We start from the raw sequence: 21,760 nt of genomic DNA on the forward strand, positions 1-21,760 counted from the left end.
TTTTATTTATTTAAATATTTTCCCCGAAATTCGCCGATTTTCAGCTAAAAATCCAGTTTTTCAGCCAAAATGGAGCCCGATGATAATGAAATTCGATGCCAAATCATGTGGCAGCTCAAGCAGGACAAGAAATATGATGGTTTGTAGCTTGAAATTCGAAAAAAAATCCTAAATTTCCCTAAAATTCCAGAAATCGCCGATCATGTGCTCACGTGCTGTCTGGATTGTATCACAAATCCCAGAAAACAGTTTGGAGGCCGCGAAATGCTATTTCCAGACGCTCCACCGCCCTGGATTAGTAAGGGATTTTGGGAAAATCCGGAAATTGTGGCATTTTCTCGAATTAAAAACTCGAAAATTTGTTGAAAATACTGCAAAAGCCAGAAAATAGCGGCTGTTTTGTTAAATTTTGTAGCAAAAACTCACTAGAAATCATAATGTTTTAGAGTTTCAGTAAAGTCAACCGATTTTCATTAGAAACTCCAGAAATTGAGACTTATTACTACTTAAAATTCAATTTTTTAAGAAGAACTTTGAAATTCTACGAAAAAAACAACGGAAATTGCTAATTTTTGCCAGTTTTCTGGAAAATTTACATAAAATTGAACAAAAATGTAATTTTTCCGAATTTTTTTCCGTAATAGTTTGCTATTTCTATTATTACTTTGATTACAACTAAATTTTTGGAAAAAAAACCTAAAAATTGGATTTTCCGAGCTATTTCCCCTGTGACTTGTGCGTTTCTCAGATTTTTGGCATAAAAACTGTATTTATTCACATTTTACGCCATAAATTGGCTGAAAATGTGAATAAATACCGTATTTCTGGCAACAATTTGACAATAGAGCACATTTGTCACTCGGAGATGCGGAAGCTATGCCCAAATTTTCAATTTTCAGTCAAAAACTTGTAATTTTCAGCACTTTTTGTTGATTTTTCGCATTTCTCAATACGAAATTCGATTTCTTCGTCACTTTGTACCCCCGAAACCCGGTTTTCCGCCAATTTAGACGAATTGTCGTAAAGTTCGATGCCGAGTACGTAATACTCGGTGTTTGCGTACTTTCGGGGCTACCGTACCCCTCGATATTCAAAAATAGGCTTAGAAGCCCGGCAAAAAAAAGCATCCGGGGTGAAATTAAACGGGGAACTTGAATTTTAGTGTGAGCATCTTTGAAAACTTCTGAAAAAGTCGAAAAATGTTCAATTTTCAGTGTTTGCGTACTTTTGAAGCTACAGTACCCCGCAAAAAATGTTAAATTTAGAACAAAAAACGACTCAAAGTGAAAAAGAGCGGAGAATTCAAATTTGATATTGAAAATTTCAGAAAAATTAAGAAATACGAACGATTTTTTGTTGAAAAACTCCGAAAAATCCGTACATTTGGATTTTTCAACAATTTTTAAAAAAATTATTGATAAAATCGATTTTTAAACAGTATATCTAGCAGTAAATAACGAAATTCAATATATTTGATTAGATTTTAACAGAAAAAATCGAAAAATTACAGAAAAGCCACCCTCCTGAACTATTTATTCCCCTGTGACTTGTGCGTTTCTCAGATTTCTGGCATAAAAACTGTATTTATTCACATTTTACGCCATAAATTGGCTGAAAATGTGAATAAATACCGTATTTCTGGCAACAATTTGACAATAGAGCACATTTGTCACTCGGAGATGCGGAAGCTATGCCCAAATTTTCATTTTTTCCCGAAAAACTTGCAATTTTTTCCAAAAAATGTCGAAAATTTTCCAGAAATGCCAGAATCCGAGAAATCAGATCCCCAAGCGTGGCGAAAATATCAAAAACGTCAAGTTCACCAACAAATGACACCCGAAGAATTCGACGATTTCCTCATAGAATCCGACTTTGGAGACGAACGAATGTGCCACGAAATCGCGAAATTCAAGCGAATCGAACGAGTCGAGGCGTGGATTGTGCTCCGCGAGCTCCGGAAGAAGCAGCGAGAACGGAGACTTGAAGCCGAGAAAATTGCGCGAGAAATCAAGAAACGAGAGACTGACGAGAAGCGGGAAGCCGAGAAATTGAAGAAAATGGACGAAAAACTGAAGATTCAGGAGAAAAAGCAGCAAAAAGACGATGAAAAACAGGAATATTTGGATAAAATTCACGAATTGGAGGAGGTTTTGGGTGTTGCGGCGGAGCCCAAAGAGGGGCCTTCCCTGGAGCCCGGAGAGCTCGTCGTGGAGCCCCGCCGGCATCAAAAAGTGTATAATGTGAAGAACTCAATGCCATGGGCTCCATCTCCGTATGATGTGCTCTGTTCGGAGCATCGATCCACAATTCCCCATCAACAACAGAAGAGAATGAACGCGATGTACTCGAATTTAATGTATTTTGGAGAGTTTCAGCATACCAGCAATAGGCGAGAGCTTAAGGTGTGAGATTTCGATGGAAAACTGAATTTTTTGACCTGAAAACGGTGAAAAATCGCAAAAATCTGAAAAAAAATCAGCGTTAAAAACCTGAAATTTAGGCTGAAATCTGATTTTTTGAGCCAAAATTCCGGAAATTTAGGCGATTTTCCGCTGAAAAATCGAAAAGTTGGTGAGAAACTCGTTTCTGAGCGATTTTCGCCTGAAAAATCAAAAAATTGGTGAAAAACTGATTTTTTGAACTAAAATTTATGAAATTTGTCGAATTTTCAGTTAAAATATCAAAAATTTATGAAATTTGACGAATTTTCAGTTAAAATATCAAAAATTTAGTATAAAACCTAATTTTTGAGAAAAAATTCCGGAAATTGAAGCGATTTCCGGCTGAAAAATCGAAAAATCGGTGAAAAACTGAATTTTTGAACTGAAATTCCGGAAATTTGACGAATTTTCTGTTGAAAAATCGAAATTTAGGTGAAAAACTGATTTTTTGAACTGAAATTTATGAAATTTAAAGATTTTTTAGTTAAAAAAAAATCGCAAATTCAGTGTGAACCGAATTTTTGAACTGAAATTCGGGAAATTTGTCGAGTTTTCAGTTGAAAAATCGAAAAATTGGTGAAAACCTGAATTTTGAAGCCAAAATTCCGGAAATTTGACTGATTTTCAGCTGAAAAATCGAATAATTGGTGAAAAAGTAAATTTTTGAGCCAAAATTTATGAAATTTCATAGATTTTCAATGGAAAATTCGCAAAAAACTCGAAAAATCAGCGTTAAAATAAGAAAATTTAGTGGAAAACCATGAAATTTGCTGAAAAATCGGGAAAAAAGTGACTTATAGCATGAAAAACTATGAAATTTGGTGAAAAACTGAATTTTCGAGGTAAAATTCATGAAATTTGACGGATTTTCAGTTGATAAATCGAAAATTTAGTGAAAAACTGATTTTTTTAAACTAAAATTTATGAAATTTGAGCGATTTTCGGCTGAAAATTCAAAAAGTTGGTGAAAAACAGATTTTTCGAAATTTTTGCGATTTTCTGGACAAAAATTCAGTGATTTTAGTTATAAAAACAGATTTTCAACCCATTTTCATCGAATTTTGCCCTAAAAATCACTTTTCTAGTGATTTTTCTCAAATTTTCAGTTAAAAATTGAGTTCCTCACACATTTTTACCCCTAGAAATAGGCTTCTTCGGCACAAAATAGATTGGTGGCCTAACTTTTGGGATTTTTAGGCCACCAATCTGAAAATGATGGTTTCAAGCCATTTTTCGTCGATTTTTTTTTTGGATTTATATTCGAAATAACGACAATAAAAAAGGATTTTTAGTTGAAAATTGCAAAATTTTCAGTTTAAATTCCTAAAATCTACTAGAATTCAATATTTCCCCTGTGACTTGTGCGTTTCTCAGATTTTTGGCATAAAACCTGTATTTTTTTGCATTTTCCGCCTGAAAATAGCTGAAATTGGCTAAATATGCGAATAAATACCGTATTTCTGCCAACAATTTGACAATAGAGCGCATTTGTCACTCGGTAATGCGGAAGCTATGCCCAAATTTTCAATTTTCCCGGAAAACTTGTAATTTTTCCAAAAATCTAGTGCAAAATTTGAATTCCCCGTCACAATTTACCCATCGGCCTTCAATTTCCGAGCCGTAGCTCAAAATTGCGTTAAATTCGATGTTTGCGTACTTTTGAGGCTACCGTAACCCGGTGGAAATTTGAAAATCCGCGAAAAATGTTGATTTCTCTGATAAAATCACTTAATTTTTAATTTTTTTAAAATTTTTTACTAATTTTTAAATGCAAAACCATATATGTTTTTAGGATATCCGAGCAGCTACAGAAACGGAATACGATACCCTAGTCGCCTCGGCTCTAGAACATGCAAAAAATGAAGCTTGCCACCCGTTGGACGTTGTAGATGAACGAAAAATCCAAAAATGTCTTGATCTATTCAAAAATCGTGAGCCGCCGCCCGGTGAAAATCTGCAATTTACGTTCAAAGACCCAGTTTATATAGTGGAAAATGTCGACGCGGCCGATGGAATTCGTGGTTTAAATCAGGCACTTGTGCCGAAAATTGAGAAATTGTTGAGGAAAGGAGTGTGGAATGATGTGCTTACGCTGCCGGATATTTCTCAGAAATGCCCAATTTTGAATATTGAGGAGTACGAATTTTTTGAAAAAATCGGAAAAATCCCAAACATTTTCGCTTGAAAATGACTGAAAATCGATTTTTAGCGAAAAAAATCAAGTTTCTGACGATTTTTTCTACGATTTTTGCGAAATTATTGAGAAAATCGATTTTTAAGCAGTATTTCTAGTAGAAAGTTAGCGGTATATGTATATGTATATATATATTCAACTAGATTTTAACGGAAAAAATTCCAAACAATGCCTTTTCTGAACTAATTCCCCTGTGACTTGTGCGTTTCTCAGATTTTTGGCATAAAAACGGGTATTTATTCACATTTTCAGTCATAAATTGGTTGAAAATGTTAATAAATACCGTATTTCTGCCAACAATTTGACAATAGAGCACATTTGTCACTCGGAGATGCGGAAGCTATGCCCAAATTTTCAATTTTCCCGGAAAACTTGGGATTTTCAGCAAGTTCCGATGATTTTCCCAGAATTTTAATTCAAATTTCGAGTTCCCCATCACTTTTTACCCCCGTAACCCGGTTTTCAGTCAATTTAGACTAATTGCCGTAAAGTTCGGTGCCGAGTACGCAAGTCTCGGTGTTTGCGTACTTTTGGCGCTACCGTACCCCTCGAAATTCAAAAATAAGGTTAGAAGTCTGGAAAAAGGTTTAGTAGCGTATGAAACAACGAATTCGACGTAATTTGAGAAAAATACTGAGAATTAGGCAAACATAGGCAAATTTTCAGCTGAAACATTGCAAAAACGTAAAAAATCAGCGTTAAAACTAAAAATTTAGGGTAAAAACTAATTTTTCGAACAATGCTGTTAAATAAATTGACAGAAATATAGCGAAATTCCAATGTTCTACGCAATTTGAGCATTAAAAAAATTCGGAAAAATTGAATGAAATCTCAATTTTCAACCAAAAAAGGTCAAAAATTATGGAATTTTTCGGAAAATTCGGCAAATTTCACATATCTTTAAAGAATAACTTTGGGAAATCAATAATTTGCTATGCGAAATGCAGTTTTTACTAATTTCTGTACGAAAATTTATATTTTTTTCAAAATTTCTATGAAATTTGCTCCAAAAATCGATATTTCCCCTGTGACTTGTGCGTTTCTCAGATTTTTGGCATAAAAACGGGTATTTATTCACATTTTCAGTCTTAAATTGGCCTGAAAATGTGAATAAATACCGTATTTCTGCCAACAATTTGACAATAGAGCACATTTGTCACTCGGACATGCGGAAGCTATGCCCAAATTTACATTTTTCACGAAAAACTTGTGATTTTCAGCAAGTTCCGATGATTTTCCCAGAATTTTAATTCAAAATTCGACTTCTCCATCACTTTTTACCCCCGTAACCCGGTTTTCAGTCAATTTAGACGAATTGTCGTAAGGTTCGATGCCTAGCAGGTGTTTGCGTACTTTTGGCGCTACCGTACCCCTCGAAATTCAGAAATAGGCTTAGATGCCCGGAAAAGGGCCCCACCGGGCTGAAATTGAGCGGGGAATTCGAATTTTTGTGTTAAAATTGCCGAAAAATCCTGGAAAATTCTGGAAAAAAGTTATTATCAACAAAAAATTCAAAATTTTTAGCTTTTAAAATATTTTTCCCTCAATTTTCATGCCAAAATTCGAATTCTCCGCAAATTTCCACCCCTCCGGATGCTTTTTCAGCCAATTTGTGCAAAAATTCGTAAAATTCGGTGTTTGCGTACATTCGGAGCTACCGTACCCCTCGAATCTCAAAAATTGGCTTAGAGGCCCGAAATTGGGGACGGAGAACTCGAATTTTAGCGTGAAAATTGTTAAAATCACATGGAAAAGTCGAAAAATTTCCAATTTTTCAGAAATTTTTAGTGTTAGCGTACTTTCGAGGCTACAGTACCCCGCGGGAATTTTCAAATTTTGAGTGAAAAAGGTGAAAAATAGCGGAGAATTCGAATTTTATACTAAAAATTTCTCAAAAATTCAAAAAAACCCGCCAATTTTTTTTCAGCAGCAGCACCCCTCCTCCGAAGGTAAAGCTGCTTGACGACGCCCTCGCCGCCTCCTATATTGCAGAAAATCCTACAGTAACCCTAATGGCCGACGCTACAACAATTTGTCACCTGCTGACACCAAATTGGGAATCCCGGGACTACGATTACACTATTCCGTGTGTAGTCCGAGAGGAGAATCTGCCTGGAGTAGGATGGCGCAAAGTTGTCGTACTTTCGAAGCCGATGCCCAGTGGAAGGGTACTGGTTTTTGCTCGGCTGAAAATTTTAAGAATTTTTTTTAATCGATTTCCCCTGTGACTTGTGTGCTTCTATTCAGAGTTTTTGGCATAAAAACGGGTATTTATTCACATTTTCAGTCTTAAATTGGCTGAAAATGTGAATAAATACCGTATTTCTGCCAACAATTTGACAATAGAGCACATTTGTCACTCGGACATGCGGAAGCTATGCCCAAATTTTCATTTTTTTTTTCCCGAAAAACTTTGGCTTTTCACAGATTTTCAATAGAAAATTCGAGTTTTCCGTCACTTTTTATCCCCGGAAACCGGTTTTCAACCAATTTGGACGAAGTGTCGTAAAGTTCGGTGCCGAGTACGCAGACACTCGGTGTTTGCGTACTTTTGGGGCTACCGTACCCCTCGGATTTCAAAAATAGAGCTAGAGGTCCATTCGGGGTGAAATTGAACGGAGAATTCGAGTTTTAGTTTGAAAATTTCTTTTTAAAAGTTTTTTTCATAAAAAAAATTTAATTTTTCCAATTTTTCAGATCACCAAAGCCTCTATCCAACGAAAATCGCTGAAGCGAGCTCTGAGATCGCAATTTTTGCTCAAAAAATCGCCGAAAATCGCGGAAAAGCCAGTAGTACCCGACGCAATAGAAGTGGAGCCCACAACAACATCAGAAGCTCCAGCAGAAGCTCGCGGAGCCACCGATTTTCTCGACGATATTCTCACAGAAATGGCGACGAAAAAATCGAAAAAAGAGGCGAAAAACGAGGAGAAAATTCCGGAAAATCAGCGAAAATCCACGTATCAATACGGAATTTTTCGAATTGGAGACGCCCGGCTTCTCGTTCGTTCGAATGCTCCGTACGGTGTAAATGAGCCCGGAGAGAAGAAGCATGCATTCTTGCACCACAGCTCACAGCGGGCTCAAGCTCAGGCTCACATGGTCACTTTTGAGCCACGTATTGAATATCTTCCAAATGGCGGAGCAATGGATCTTGGAGCACCGGAATGGTGTTGGAATTTCACGAAAGCAGTGCTGAAAATGAGCGATTCGCACATTTTATATAGAACTTCGTATCGGCTTGATCATATTTTGCAGATTGATGCATTGACTATGAAGGTTGATGTACAGGAGCCACCTCCGGGCGCTTTTGGATTGTAAGAATTGGGATTTTCTGGAAAATTTGGGTGAAAACGAGATTTTCACGAATTTTCGACCCGAAATTTGAATTTCCCGCCAATTTTCACCCCCGGGAGCCTGTTTTTCAGAGCTTTAGCTCAATTTTCATAGATTCGGGGTTACTGTAGCGCCAGAAGTATGTGATTCTCGTCGCGGTGTTTGCGTACTTGACACTGAAATTGACGGTATTGCGACCAAATTGGCTGAAAAATGGGTTTTCAGGGTAATTTGAGTACGCGCAATTCGATTTTCACACTGAAATTTTGCGTAAAAATGTGTTGAACGCCGGAAATTTGGGATTTTTCTATAAAATCGATGTTTTTAGGCATCGGTTCAAAAAAGTCGAGTTTTCTCTGAAAATTGCAATATTTCAGTTGGATTTTCGAAATCCCCACACAATTTTACCCCGAAATCAAGTTTTCCTAAGCTTCTAGCTTGAAATTCGCATTTCCCGGGTTACTGTAGCCCCAAACATACGCAAACACCGCCAACACCCCACGACAAATTGCACAGTTTTCTGAAATTTTGTGAAAATATGCAAAATGGGGGTAAAATGATGCTCTGAATGCGAAATCAGCAGTGAAAAATCGTAAAGATTCTTAGTTTTTGAGTTTTCCTATAAATTTTAATTTTTTTTAAAGCTGAAGTTTATTTGCTGAAAATTACTGAAAAAAATCGCCTTCCTGAACATATTTCGGTGACTCATGTGTTTCTATTCAGATTTCTGACATAAAAACTGTATTTATTCACATTTTCAGTCATAAATTGGTTGAAAATGTTAATAAATACCGTATTTCTGCCAACAATTTGACAATAGAGCACATTTGTCACTCGGAGATGCGGAAGCTATGCCCAAATTTTCATTTTTACGGAAAACTTGTGATTTTCTGCACTTTCCAGTGATTTTCACGGATTTTCAATACAAAGTTCGACTTCTCCATCTTTTTTTACCGCCGAAACCCGGTTTCCAGTCAATTTAGACTAAGACTTACTCTTAAAATTCGAATTTTTACAGTCTAAATTGCTCAAAAATCAGTATTTTCGAACAATTTCCGATTGAAAAACGCTGGAAAGTTGGAAAATTGTTCATTTTTTTCCATCAAACGGTGTTTGATTATTATATATTTTATGATAGCTCAAAAGTCGAATTTTTACCCCGGAAAAATTGAAATTTCAGTCAAATTCGCCAATATAAATTGTTGTAAAAATTTTGTAAATTCAACACCTTTTTTACTGAAAAATGTCAAAAATTTCCCGAAAATTCCCTTTCTGAACGATTTCCCCTGTGACTTGTGCGTTTCTCAGATTTTTGGCATAAAAACTGTATTTATTCACATTTTCAGTCATAAATTAGCTGAAAATATGAATAAATACCGTATTTCTGCCAACAATTTGACAATAGAACACATTTGTCACTCGGAGATGCGGAAGCTATGCCCAAATTTTCATTTTCAAGCCGAAAACTTGTGATTTTCTGCACTTGTCTGTGATTTTCACAGATTTTCAATACGAAATTCGACTTCTCCATCACTTTTTACCCCCGCAACCCAGTTTTCAGCTAATTTAGACTAACTGTCCGGTGCCGAGTACGCATGACACTCGGTGTTTGCGTACTTTTGGAGCTACAGTAACCCTGGAGCTTCAGAATTTACGAAATCGGGGTAATAAGTGGCGGGGAATTCGAATTTTCGTTTTAAAATTCGCTAAAAATTCGAAAAAATTTTTTGAGAAAAAATTTGAAAATTTGATTTTAAAAAAATTTTCTGAAATTGTTTTTTTCCAGACTCTCGGCGCGATGTGTGATGCTGGAAAAACTGATCAATCGGCTGGAAACGTTGAATTTCGGTGAATATATGATTGTCCACGAGGCCAACAAACCGCTTACAGTAATCCCACAGTGTGAAAGGGGCGGAGTCACGATTGAGGCGATGCGAATCACCGGAAATGAGGTTCAAAGCTCATCGGACACCGCCGCTGGAGACTCGTTTTTCTACGGATTTTCACCGGATTTACCGTTTCAATGGCAAATTATACAGGGAAGAGCACCGCGGATGCTTTTGGCAAAAGACTCACCGTTGGCGAATAATGTACGACGGGGGAAAAGTTTGGAAAAAACTTTTTTTTTTAGGGAAAAGCTTGAAATTTTCGAATTTTCGACACGAAAATTGAATTCCCCACCAATTTTTACCCCCGGGAGCCCGTTTTTCAGAGCTTTAGGCCAATTTTGAAGTTTCCCGGGTTACTGTAGCGCCAATAGTACGTGATTCCCGCGGTGTTTGCGTACCAAACGCCGAAATTGACGGAATTGCGCCTAATTGGCTGAAAATCAAGCTTTCGGGTAATTTGATGACGGGGAATTCGAATTTCTTAATGGCTTGTTTGCCAGAAAACTTTGAACCTCAGAAATTTTGCAAAATACCGGAAAAATCGATATTTTTGTTCTCGAATCGGAATTTCATTGTCAAATTCGAATTCCTTGTCGTTTTTTACCCTTAAATCCGTTTTCCCCGAGTTTTTAACTCAATTTTGAAGTTTCCCGGGTTACTGTAGGGCCAAAAAGTACGTGATTCCCGCGGTGTTTGCGTACCAAACACCGAAATTGACGGAATTGCGCCTAAATTGCATGAAAATTGGGTTTCAGGGTAATTTGAGAGTGGGGAATTCAAATTTCCCACTGAAATTTTCGTAAGAATGTGTTGAACGCCGGAAATTTGAAAAACTACCGATTTTCCGCGAGAAAAACTTGAAAATTTCAAAATTTTTAGCTAAAAATCGGATTCCCCGCCAATTTTTACCCCCGGCGCCAATTTTTCAGAGCTTCAGCCTAATTTTGAAATTTCTCGGGTTACTGTAGCCCCAGAAATACGTGATTCCCGTGGTGTTTGCGTACCAAACACCGAAATTGACGGAATTACGCCTGAATTGGCTGAAAAAAAAGTTTTAGTGTAATTTGCAGGCGGGAAATTCGAATTTCGAACTGAAATTTCGGTAATAATTTTTTGAACATCGGAAAACTGAGAAAACTTTGTAAAAAAATCAATTTTCTAGGGAAAAACTTGAAAATTTCAAAATTTTGACTCGAAAATTGAATTCCCCACCAATTTTTACCCCCGGGAGCCCATTTTTCAGAGCTTTAGCTCAATTTTGAAGTTTCCCGGGTTACTGTAGCGCCAATAGTACGTGATACTCGTGGTGTTTGCGTACCAAACACCGAATTTGACGGAATTGCGCCTAAATTGGCTGAAAAAAAAAGTTTTAGTGTAATTTTAGAGCGGGAAATTCGAATTTCACACTGAAATTTTCGTAAAAATGTGTTAAACGCCGAAAATTTGAGAATAATTTTGAAAACCCCAATTTTTCCGGGAAAACTTGAAATTTTCGGAATTTTGAATTTTGAATCGGATTTCCCGCCAATTTTTACCCCCGGGGCCCATTTTTCAGAGCCATAGCTCAATTTTCATAGATTCGGGGTTACTGTAGCCCCAGAAGTACGTGATACCCGCGGTGTTTGCGTACTTGACACCGAATTTGACGGAATTGCGCCTGAATTGGCTGAAAATAGGGGTTTTAGGGTAATTTGAGTACGCGGAATTCAAATTTCGCGCTGGTATTTCCTGAAATCTGGTGCTTGGTGGTGTTTGCGTACTTCTGAAGGTACAGTAACCCCCGCGAAAATTGGAAAACTTTCGAATTTTGTGCGGAAAATTCGCGAAAAAAATCATTTCTGTGTAGAAAATGGCTGGGAATTCGAAAAAAATTCTAATTTTGTTAATAAAAATTGAAAAAAAAAATTTTTTTTGAAAATTTTGAAAAAAATAATTTCCAAAAAAAAAAAAAAAAAATTTTTTCCAAAACTTCTCAATTTCTCATCTAATGCTTTACAGCTACCAACCAAACAAAACTTCAACAAAATCCAATGGCACAAGTCACAAGTAAAGCGGAAATACGAGCAATATTCAGCTGAAAGAGAGGACGAAAAGCGTAACCGTACGCTCGATTTGGACGATCCCAATATTTCCGCCGATTTTACGAATCCTGCCATGATTCCTGTGAAATTCGAGCGAAAATTCTATCCTCCACGTGTCCGTGGACGTCGTGGTGGCCGTGGCCGAAGTGGTGGCCGAGGTGGTGGCCGTGGAAGAGAAAGAGACGGCGGCAGCCGTGGAAGAGGTGGCCGAGGTGGCCGTGGAAATTCTGGAAATGAGCCGCCGGTGGCCGATATTGTTTAATTTTATTTGTTTTTTTTAAAGTCCTTTTTGTTCTTTTATTTCTAATTTCTAATGGCCTTATTTATCCTCGAAAAAATTGAAAATTCGGCCATTTTTCGTTGAAAAATTTCAAATTTTTGTAGTAGTTTCCCGCCTAAAAATTGGCTTAAAATTGCATTTTTAATCAATTTAGCTCGAAAAATCAAGAATTTCACTGCAATTTAAGCTTAAATTCGAATTTTTTGAAATTTTAGAAAAAACTTCTTTTTTTTTTGAAAAATTTTCATTTTCAAAAACTTTTAAAACATGAATTTTTCGAGCTGAAAAGTCCCGCGGAATTCAAATTTCATAGTTATAATCCCCGAAAAATTTCAATTTACACCATTTTCGTGTGTCATTTTTCTCTAAATTTATGCCCAAATTTTTCATTTTGACCCGATTTTCGAAGTTTTTCACGATTTTCAGTGTGAAATTCGAATTCTCCGCTGGTTTTTAGCCCTGAAACTGAAAAAAGTTCTGCCCGAATTTTTTTTTTGAAAAATTTCAATTTTCAAAAAATTCCCAAAACTCGAAAATTTCCGGGCTAAAAAAGACCCGCGGAATTCAGATTTCCTATTCAAAATCCCCAAAAACCCATCATTTACCCACATTTCCCCCGGTTTTCTCTAAATTTCCCAAAATTTCGATTGTCTTGTTTTGGTTGTTTCTGGTTCCCAGCTTACCGTATCTGTAAGATTTTTTTGAAAAAATCGATTTTTTTTCCCGAAAACAAATTATCCAAAAAAAAAATAATGCAAAAACCGTAATACATAAAACAAAATTCAAAAATTTCAAATTCTCCAAAAAAAAAAAGTTTCAAAAAAACATAAAATTATGCAAATCGTCGTCTCAGTGCAAATGAAGTTTTCCGGTTGGCGGTGGCGGAGCTCCACGTAGCAGCGGCTCAGTTGGCGGAGCCTCACGGATACGGTTGCGACTACTGTACTTTCGTGTCAATGTGACGATATTTGTGTACGAAGTGGACGTTTTGAACTTCCGAATACAAACCATCGAAGTGGTGACGATATTTCCGCCGGCGATGAGCCCGAGCAACAGGGAAAGAGTCCAAACCTGAAAGAAATTGAGAAAATTTTGGGGGAAAAATTATTTTCTCAGAATTTTAATGCTAAAATTCGAATTCCCCGCCACAATTTACCCCTAGGCTTTTAATTTCAGAGCTCTAGCTCAAAATTGCGTGAAATTCGGTGTTTGCGTACTTTCGGAGCTACCGTACCCCTCGAATTTCAAATTTTGAGCTAGAATCTTGAAAAAAACGGCGGTAAGGGTGAAAATTGACAGGAAATTCGATGATTTTTTATATGAAATTGCTTGAAAGTTACAAGAAAATTGGTATAAGACTGATTTCTTTCAGAAAAATTGAAATTTCGACGCTTAAAACTGTTTTCTCAGAATTTTAATGCTAAAATTCGAATTCCCCGCCACAATTTACCCCAAGTCAACAAATTTTAGAGCTCTAGCTTAAAATTGCGTAAAATTCGGTGTTTGGGGTACTGTGGTCGCGGTGTTTGCGTACTTTCGGAGCTACCGTACCCCTTGAATTTTGAAATTTGAGCTAGAATCTTGAAAAAAACGCTGCTTAGGGTGAAATTTGACGTAGAACTCGAATTTTCGAGGCAAATTTCGCTATCTGAAAGGCCCGAACCAGAAAAATTGATAATTTCAAAAAATTTTACAACTTTTTTCTGTAAAGTTTCAGGTTACCTGCCATATTCCGTCACAAGTCTCCGAATTTGTGTAGCCGAACAATTTCCACGCCAGATAGAGCTGGTAGAGCTGAAAAATGTTAATTTAAATTTTCCAAAAATTCGATTTTCCATTTTTTCGGAAATTTTACTTTTCAAAACAGAATATTTCATTGTCGAATTCGAATTTCTCGTCATTTTTTACTCCCGGTGAACTTGTTTTCCGGGTCCTTAGCTCGATTTTTGAATTTTCGGGGTTACTGTAGCGCCAAAAGTACGTGACACCCGCGGTGTTTGCGTACCAGGCACCGAAATTCACGAAATTGCGTCCAAATTGGCTAAAATTGGGTTCCCGGCGTAATTTGACACGAGGAATTCGAAAATCGCAATGAAAATTTTCTAGGAATCCACAATTTTCTGGAAAAAATGCACTTTTTCACGTAGAAAATCGAGAAAAAATCGAATTTTCTTCAAAATTTCTCCTCTTATAGTATACTAACATATCCAAACGCCAAAAATGGCAACAAAAATGTTAATCCTTTGAATTGCCACGACGTGAATCCCTCTACAGTAATATCCATTTGATGTCCCTGTCCGAGGGAATGTAGGCGGCGGAGGCAGCCTGATTGATACTGATTTTGAGCCAACTGGACGAGCGAGATGTAGAATGTGAAGATGAGGAAGTAGGGACGAAATTCCTGGAAAAATTGAAATGTTGAAAAAAAAAATTTTTTTTTGAAATTTTTTTTTTTTTTGAAATTTTATTTTATTTTTTAACTTTTAATTTTTTTGTTGTGGAAATTGAATTTTTTGATATTTTTACACCACTACAAACTCTTTTCTCGAAGCTTTTAGAAAAATTTCAGGGGTTACTGTACATCCAAAAGTACGCAAACACTAAATTTCACGAATTTTTGAGCTTAAAAAAATCGGGCTTTTGGATGTTAAAAATCACTTAATTTTCGATTTTCACATTGAAAAGCTTGAAAATCACCTGGAAACTTGAGAAAAAATTGAAAATTCACAAGTTTTTCGGGTGAAAAATGAAAATTTGGGCATAGCTTCCGCATCTCCGAGTGACAAATGTGCTCTATTGTCAAATTGTTGGCAGAAATACGGTATTTATTCACATTTTCAGGCCAATTTAAGACTGAAAATGTGAATAAATACTCGTTTTTATGTCAGAAATCTGAGGAAAAGCACATGAGTCACTGTGAAAATGTTCAGAAAGTCGATTTTTTTTTGGTAATTTTAAGTTTTTGATAGGAAATTTATAGGAAAACTCAAAAACTAAGAATTATTACGATTTTTCAATGCTAAATTCGAATTCAGAGCACCATTTTACCCCAATTGTGCATATTTTCTTAACATTTCAGAAAACTGTGCATTTTGTCGTGGGATGTCACGGTGTTTGCGTACTTTTGGGGCTACAGTACCCCGGGAAATTCAAATTTCAAGCTAGAAAGCTGAGAAAAACTGATTTTGGGGTAAAATTGTGTGGGAATTTCGAAAATCGAACTGAAAATCCGAGAGATTTTCAGAGAAAACTCGACTTTTTTTCGAACCGATGCCTAAAAACATCGATTTTTAAGTAAAAATCCCGAAATTTTACAATTTTTGTCAGAAAAATCCGAAATTGTTGGCAGAAATACGGTATTTATTCACATTTTCAGTCAATTTATGGCTGAAAATGTGAATAAATACATGTTTTATGCCAAAACTCTGAATAGAAGCACACAAGTCACAGGGGAAATATCGATTTTTCTGTGGAAAATTGGCGAATTTTTGTATGTGCTAGCTTAAAAATGTGAAAAAAACATTAATCGAAGTTTTTTTTTTTACAATTAAAAAAAGTGAAAAGCTTTTTCGCGAAATAATTCGAAATTTTTTTTCGAAATTAAAAAAAAAAAATTTCAATTATTTTTTCAAAATTTAAAATTTTACCTATTCCAGACTAATTTTTCACAGCAAATTCAAATTTCCTAACCCCAACTCTCCATATTCATTGCCTAACCTGAAAACACACAACCCATCTTTCCAGGTTAGCAAGGTTTTTCAGCCATTTTTTGGGTGAAATTTGCAATTTTTCGAATAAAATCTATTAAATTCCTTATTTGCGTTAATATTTTGGTAGAAAAATTGAAATTCAAAAAAAAAAATTTTGAAAAAAAAAAAAATTTTTTTGAGATTTTTTTCCGAAAATTTTTCAAAAAAAAATTTTTTTTTCAAAATTTAAAATTTTACCCATTCCAGACTAATTTTTTACGGTAAATTCAAATTTTTTACTTTCACCTCGCACAAACCCATCTTTCCAGGTGAGCACAATTCCAGACATCATACTGTTAGGAAGGGGTTTCAGCCATTTTTTGGGTGAAAATTGCAATTTTTGGAATAAAACTTCGAATCAATCGAATAACTCATTTACGTTAATATTTTAGTTTAAAAAATTTAAAATTCGAGAAAATCAACTTTTTGAAAAAAAATTTTTTTTTTTTGAGATTAAAAAAAAAAATTTTTTTTCCAAAATTTTAAAAAAATTTCAAATTTGACTCCTTTTAGACTAATTTTTCACGACAAATTCAAATTTCCTACTCCCAACTTTCCAATTTCAACGCCTAACCTGATAACACAACCCATCTTTCCAGGTGAGCACAATTCCAGGCACAGCACACGACAGGTAGTGATGTGACAACCACCATCCTTTAATTTTCGATCCATTGACACGGAGTACAGATTCACGAATCGTCAGTGTACAGTAATACCAAACCATCAAGAAACAGAGAATCGAGTCGAACACTCGGAATGGCCAAATCCAGGCGCACAGGGCGAGCAGGCAGATGAGAATTGTGATGGACCATTTGAAACCTTCGTATTCCTGCAAAGCAAAAAAATGTGGTAAATTTGAAGAAAGAAAATACATATAATACACTATTTGAGAGAGAGAATTAGAATGATTTTAAAAATTTTGAGAAAAAAAAATTTTTTTTTTTGAAAATTTTCGAAAAAAAAAATTAAAAAAATTTTTTTTTGGAATTTTTTTTTTTGAAAAAACTCATATTTCAGCAATTTTTCTACTCTCTAATTTAAATTTTTCCACATTCCGGCAATTTTTTTAAACTCCAAATCCAAAATTTTCAATTTCCATCGGGTTACTGTACCTCCGGAAGTACGCAAACACCGAAAATCACAAAAAAAAACATGGAAAAATGTAGTTTTTGATGATTTAGAAACCGAAATTGTACAGGAAAACACATAAAACATCGATTAAAACGAAAAAGTATGAAAAAACAGAAAATTTAGAAAAAAAATTGTTTTTTCGAATTTTCTTATTTTTTAACTATTTTTATCGTCGAATTCAAATTTAGTAGTAATTCCAAGCATTTTTCGTTTTTTTCTCCAATTTTTAACACAAAATTCGAAGTTTTCATATTTCTCGGGTTACTGTACCTTCAAAAGTACGCAAACACGGAAAATAGGAAAAAATCTAGGAAAGCTGCCGTTTTTAGGATTTTGTGAGAAAAAATAGTGAAAATACACAAAATATTGATAAAAACAAAAAAAAAAATGAAAAAATAAATAAATTTTCGAAAAAAAAAATTTTTTTTTTGAAAATTTTTGAAATTTTTTTTTTTCAAACATTTGAAATCTAACCAATTTTTATCGTCATAATTTTCGAATTTCCCACTCAATTCTACCGATTTCCCCATATTCCGGCAATTTTTGACTCAAAAATTCAAAATTTCCATTTTCTCGGGTTACTGTACCTTCGAAAGTACGCAAACACGGAAAAACGCGGTTTTTGCGGTTTTTGTAAGAAAAATTGGTGAAAAGAAGCATGAAAATTGATAAAAACAAAAAAATAATGAAAAAAAAAAAATTTCAAAGAAAAGCATTTTTTTTTGAAAAATTTTCGGAAAAAATTACAAATTTTTTTTGTCAATTTTTTTTTCGAAAAATTTGAAATTTAACCAATTTTCCATGATGAAATTCGAATTCTTTACTTTATTTTCAAGCTTTCCCGGTTTTTTCGTAACTTCTAAATCAAAATCCGAAGTTTTAATATTTTCCGGGTTACTGTACCTTCGAAAGTACGCAAACACGGAAAATCGCAAATAATCTAGGAAAATCGCGGTTTTTGTGAGAAAAAATAGTGGAAAATGCATAAAATATTGTTTAAAAAAAAACGAAAATAAATGAAAAAATAAATTTTCGAAAAAAAATGTTTTCTTGAAAAAAAAAAAAAAAAAAGATTTTATAAATTTTTTTTTTCGAAAAATTTGAAATTTAATTAATTTTCCATGATGAAATTCGAATTCCTTACTTTATTTTAAGCTTTATCGGTTTTTTCGTAACTTTTAACTCAAAAATTCAAAATTTCCATTTTCCATCGGGTTACTGTACCTCCGGAAGTACGCAAACACCGAAAATAGCAAAAAATCTAGGAAAACCGCGGTTTTTGCGAGCTAAATTAGTGAAAATAACATGAAATATTGATAAAAACAACAAAAAAGTATCAAAAATAAAATTTTCGAAAAAAAATTTTTTTTCAAAATTTTCGAAAAAATTTTTTTTTTCCAAAATTTTAAATTTTACTAATTTTTAACCATCAAATTCAAATTTCCCACTCAAATCTGCACATTCTTCCATTTTTCCGCTAGTTTCTAACAAAAAATCCAAAAATTTTCAATTTCCATCGGGTTACTGTACCTTCGGAAGTACGCAAACACCGCAAAATTCACCAAAAATACGAATTCTACAAAAAACGTGCACTTTTTGACGATTTTGATGTTAAAAATAGCGAGGAATTCGATTTTTACGATTTTTTTGGGTTCCAAAAATTTTTTTTTTGATTTTTAAAAAATTCTCCTTAACAAATTCGAATTCCCCATCACCGATTTGCCCGCCGGAAACTCAAATTTCAGCCAATTCAAGTTCAATGTCGTCAAATCAGGTGTGCGGTCCGCAAACACCGCGGGCGGCGCGCTACAGTAACCCAAAAATGCCAAAAATTGAGCTAAAAACTCTCGGAAAATGTGGGTCTGGAGTGAAAATTAACGAGGAATTCAAGAATTCTGCTAGAAAATTGTGAAAAGTTTCCGAAAATCGGGGATATTACGATAAAATCTGCATTTTGTCGTGAGCTTCGGTGTTTGCGTACTTTTCGGGCTACCGTACCTCAAAATCCCAAAAAATTTCGCTAAAACCTCCAGAAAAATGCTAGAAGGGGTAAATTTAAGCGGGAAATTCGAATTTTCGCATGAAAAATCGCTTTTTTGAAAGTTTTCCAGCTTTTCAGCACCTGCTTGTACTTGAACTTTTCCGCCTTCGTGAGCAGCGAGACGTTGAGGTTGGAGCCTGGAAAAAAGAGCACAAAATATGAGGGAAAATGTGGAATTTATGTATTTAGAACAAAAAATGAGAAAAGTTTTTTTGAAAAAAAAAAAAAAAAAAAATTTTTTCCAAAATTTTCGTACCCAAAATCAAATTCAAATAAAATCCGTTCGTCTGTGCCGGCAATTCTCCTTGCATATCTCGAATCCGCAGATTTGCCACTGCCAACTCCTCTCGGAGCTTTGCCACGTGGCTGAGCACGTCGGTTTTCGAGGTGTCCGCCTCGTCGAGCTTTTCCGCTGATTGTTGGGCTCTGGAAATGCGCGGAAATTTGCAGTATAAAGCATGTGTAATTAGTTGAAAATGTTGAGATATGAAAGTTGGAAAAATCTTTGACAAAAAAAAATTTTTTTTTTTGAAAATGTTTTCCAAAAAAAATAATTTTTTTTTTAATTTTTCGTGAATTTTCACTAAAAAATTCGAATTCCTCGCTATTTTTACTCCTAGAATCTATAATTTAAAACATTTAACTCAAAAATTTGAATTTTTCAGAAATCGCGGGGTACTGTACCCCCAAAAGTACGCAAACACCGTAACACCCTGAATTCTTCTGCTGAACTCCTGAAATTTTGAATCCTGACGTAAAAAATGATGTGGAATTCGAATTTAATAGTAAAATTCGGTTTTAAAACTGTTAATTTGGTCAAAAATTAATTTTTTTAAAAGTTTTTGGAAATTTTGTAAAATTTCCGAGGACCAAACTTTTTTCCAGAAATTTTAACTATTAAATTTGAATTCCTCACGTTAATTTACGCCTGAATCCCAATTTTCAGCCAATTTGGACCGAATTTCGTGAAATTCGGTGTCTGGTACGCAAACACCGCGGGCTCTGCGCGTACTTTTGGCGCTACAGTAACCCCGAAATTTAAAAACTGGGCTAGAAACTGGGGAAAAAAGGGTTTAGAGGTAAAATTTAGTGGAGAATTCGAATTTCGCAATGATATTTTCATTACAAACCTCAAATCTAGCGAAAAATCGATTTTCATGAAATTTTGGTTATTTAAAACATTTTTCAGAAATTTTAATTATCAAATTCGAATTCCTCACGTTAATTTACCCCTGGCATACGTTTTTCAGCCAATTTGGACGCAATTTCGTGAAATTCGGTGTCTGGTACGCAAACACCGAGGGCACCACGTACTATTGGCGCTACAGTAACCCCGGCTATATGAAAAACGAGCTAAAGCTCCGAAAGCCGGGCTCTCGGGGGTAAAAAATAGCGGGGAATTCAATTTTCGGGTTAAAATTCCGAAAATTTCAAGTTTTTCCCTAAAAAATTTGGTTTTTCCAAAAGTTTTCTCAAACTTTCGGCGTTTAACACATTTTTACGAAAATTTCAGTGTGAAATTCGAATTTCCCGCTCTAAAATTACACTAAAACTTTTTTTCGGGCAATTTAGGCGCAATTCCGTCAAATTCGGTGTTTGGTACGCAAACACCACGAGTATCACGTACTATTGGCGCTACAGTAATCCGGGAAACTTCAAAATTGAGCTATGGCTCTGAAAATGGGCCCCGTGGGTAAAAATTGGCGGGAAATCCGATTTTTAGTTCAAAATTCCGAAAATTTAAAGTTTTCCCGGAAAAAATTGGGGTTTTCAAAATTATTCTCAAATTTTCGGCGTTTAACACATTTTTACGAAAATTTCAGTGTGAAATTCGAATTCCCGGTTCTCAAATTACCCTAAAACTCGATTTCCAGCCAATTTGGACGCAATTTCGTGAAATTCGGTGTTTGGTACTCAAACACCGCGGGAATCACGTACTATTGGCGCTACAGTAACCCCGAAATTTTTAAAAAATGAGCTAGAAGCTAGGGAAATAGGGTTATAGAGGTCAAATTTGGTGGGGAATTCGAAATTTGAACTTAAATTTTGAAAAAAATGACGAAAAAGCAAAAAATTCGGCAAAAACCTGATTTTTGATAAGAAAATCGGGTTTAAACCTCGATTTTCCGCCTAAAAATCTGCATTCTGTCGTCAGATCCGGTGTGTCTGCGTACTTTCACAGCTACAGTACCCCAAACTAGGGTGATTTTTAGGCGGGAAATTCGAATTTCCATTCATTTTTCAACCCGAAAAACGACGCACTGTCTCATCGTTTCCTTGAGATTTTTTAGCAAATAATTGTGATGCTTCATCGCTTTTCCGGCGGTTTCTTGAAATTTGCTGACTTGCCGCGATTTTTGAATATATTCATCATGGATTTTCTGGAAAAAATTTTTTTTAAAAATCGGTTTTATCGGGTTTTTGAGTGAAAAATCGCCAATTTTCAGCACACCTCGAGCTTTTGAAAGTCATCCTGCACGAGTTTCCATTCGCTATCCAGCTTTTCCGTCGCCATCTGCAAAAAAATCGATAAAAAAATTCGGATTTTTCCGAAATTTTCGCTAATTTTCAGCAAAAAAAAATCGGATTTTTTGGCATTTTTTCAGCCGAAAATCTAT

General features: G+C 35.2%; 2 protein-coding genes and 2 non-coding genes across 4 annotated transcripts; 2 read left to right on the plus strand and 2 right to left on the minus strand.

The window, feature by feature from the left end:
- Positions 1-64: 64 nt before the first annotated feature.
- M01G5.1 (Casc1_N domain-containing protein) lies at positions 65-12,937 on the plus strand. Its single transcript, NM_001384028.2, has 8 exons — positions 65-139; positions 191-298; positions 1,759-2,402; positions 4,234-4,577; positions 6,563-6,803; positions 7,333-7,952; positions 9,758-10,061; positions 11,859-12,937. Exons 1-8 carry the CDS (start codon positions 70-72, stop codon positions 12,201-12,203), a joined length of 2,676 nt encoding a protein of 891 aa, NP_001370802.1. The 5' UTR covers positions 65-69; the 3' UTR covers positions 12,204-12,937.
- On the minus strand, positions 10,852-10,916 carry M01G5.10. Its single transcript, NR_052083.1, has one exon. It is a non-coding gene; the product is annotated as an Unclassified non-coding RNA M01G5.10 (non-coding RNA).
- Positions 12,930-21,657, minus strand: tmem-120 (Transmembrane protein 120 homolog; the record flags this gene model as incomplete). Its single annotated transcript, NM_001384029.2, has 8 exons — positions 12,930-13,292; positions 13,944-14,015; positions 14,425-14,622; positions 16,545-16,799; positions 19,224-19,279; positions 19,399-19,568; positions 21,405-21,523; positions 21,595-21,657. The coding sequence occupies 8 exons, from the start codon at positions 21,655-21,657 to the stop codon at positions 13,071-13,073; spliced, it is 1,155 nt and encodes a 384-aa protein (NP_001370801.1). The 3' UTR covers positions 12,930-13,070.
- On the plus strand, positions 17,504-17,556 carry M01G5.9. Its single transcript, NR_052084.1, has one exon. It is a non-coding gene; the product is annotated as an Unclassified non-coding RNA M01G5.9 (non-coding RNA).
- Positions 21,658-21,760: the final 103 nt, after the last annotated feature.

This window comes from Caenorhabditis elegans, chromosome III (genome assembly GCF_000002985.6).
Source record: "Caenorhabditis elegans chromosome III".
NCBI classification, from domain to species: domain Eukaryota; kingdom Metazoa; phylum Nematoda; class Chromadorea; order Rhabditida; family Rhabditidae; genus Caenorhabditis; species Caenorhabditis elegans.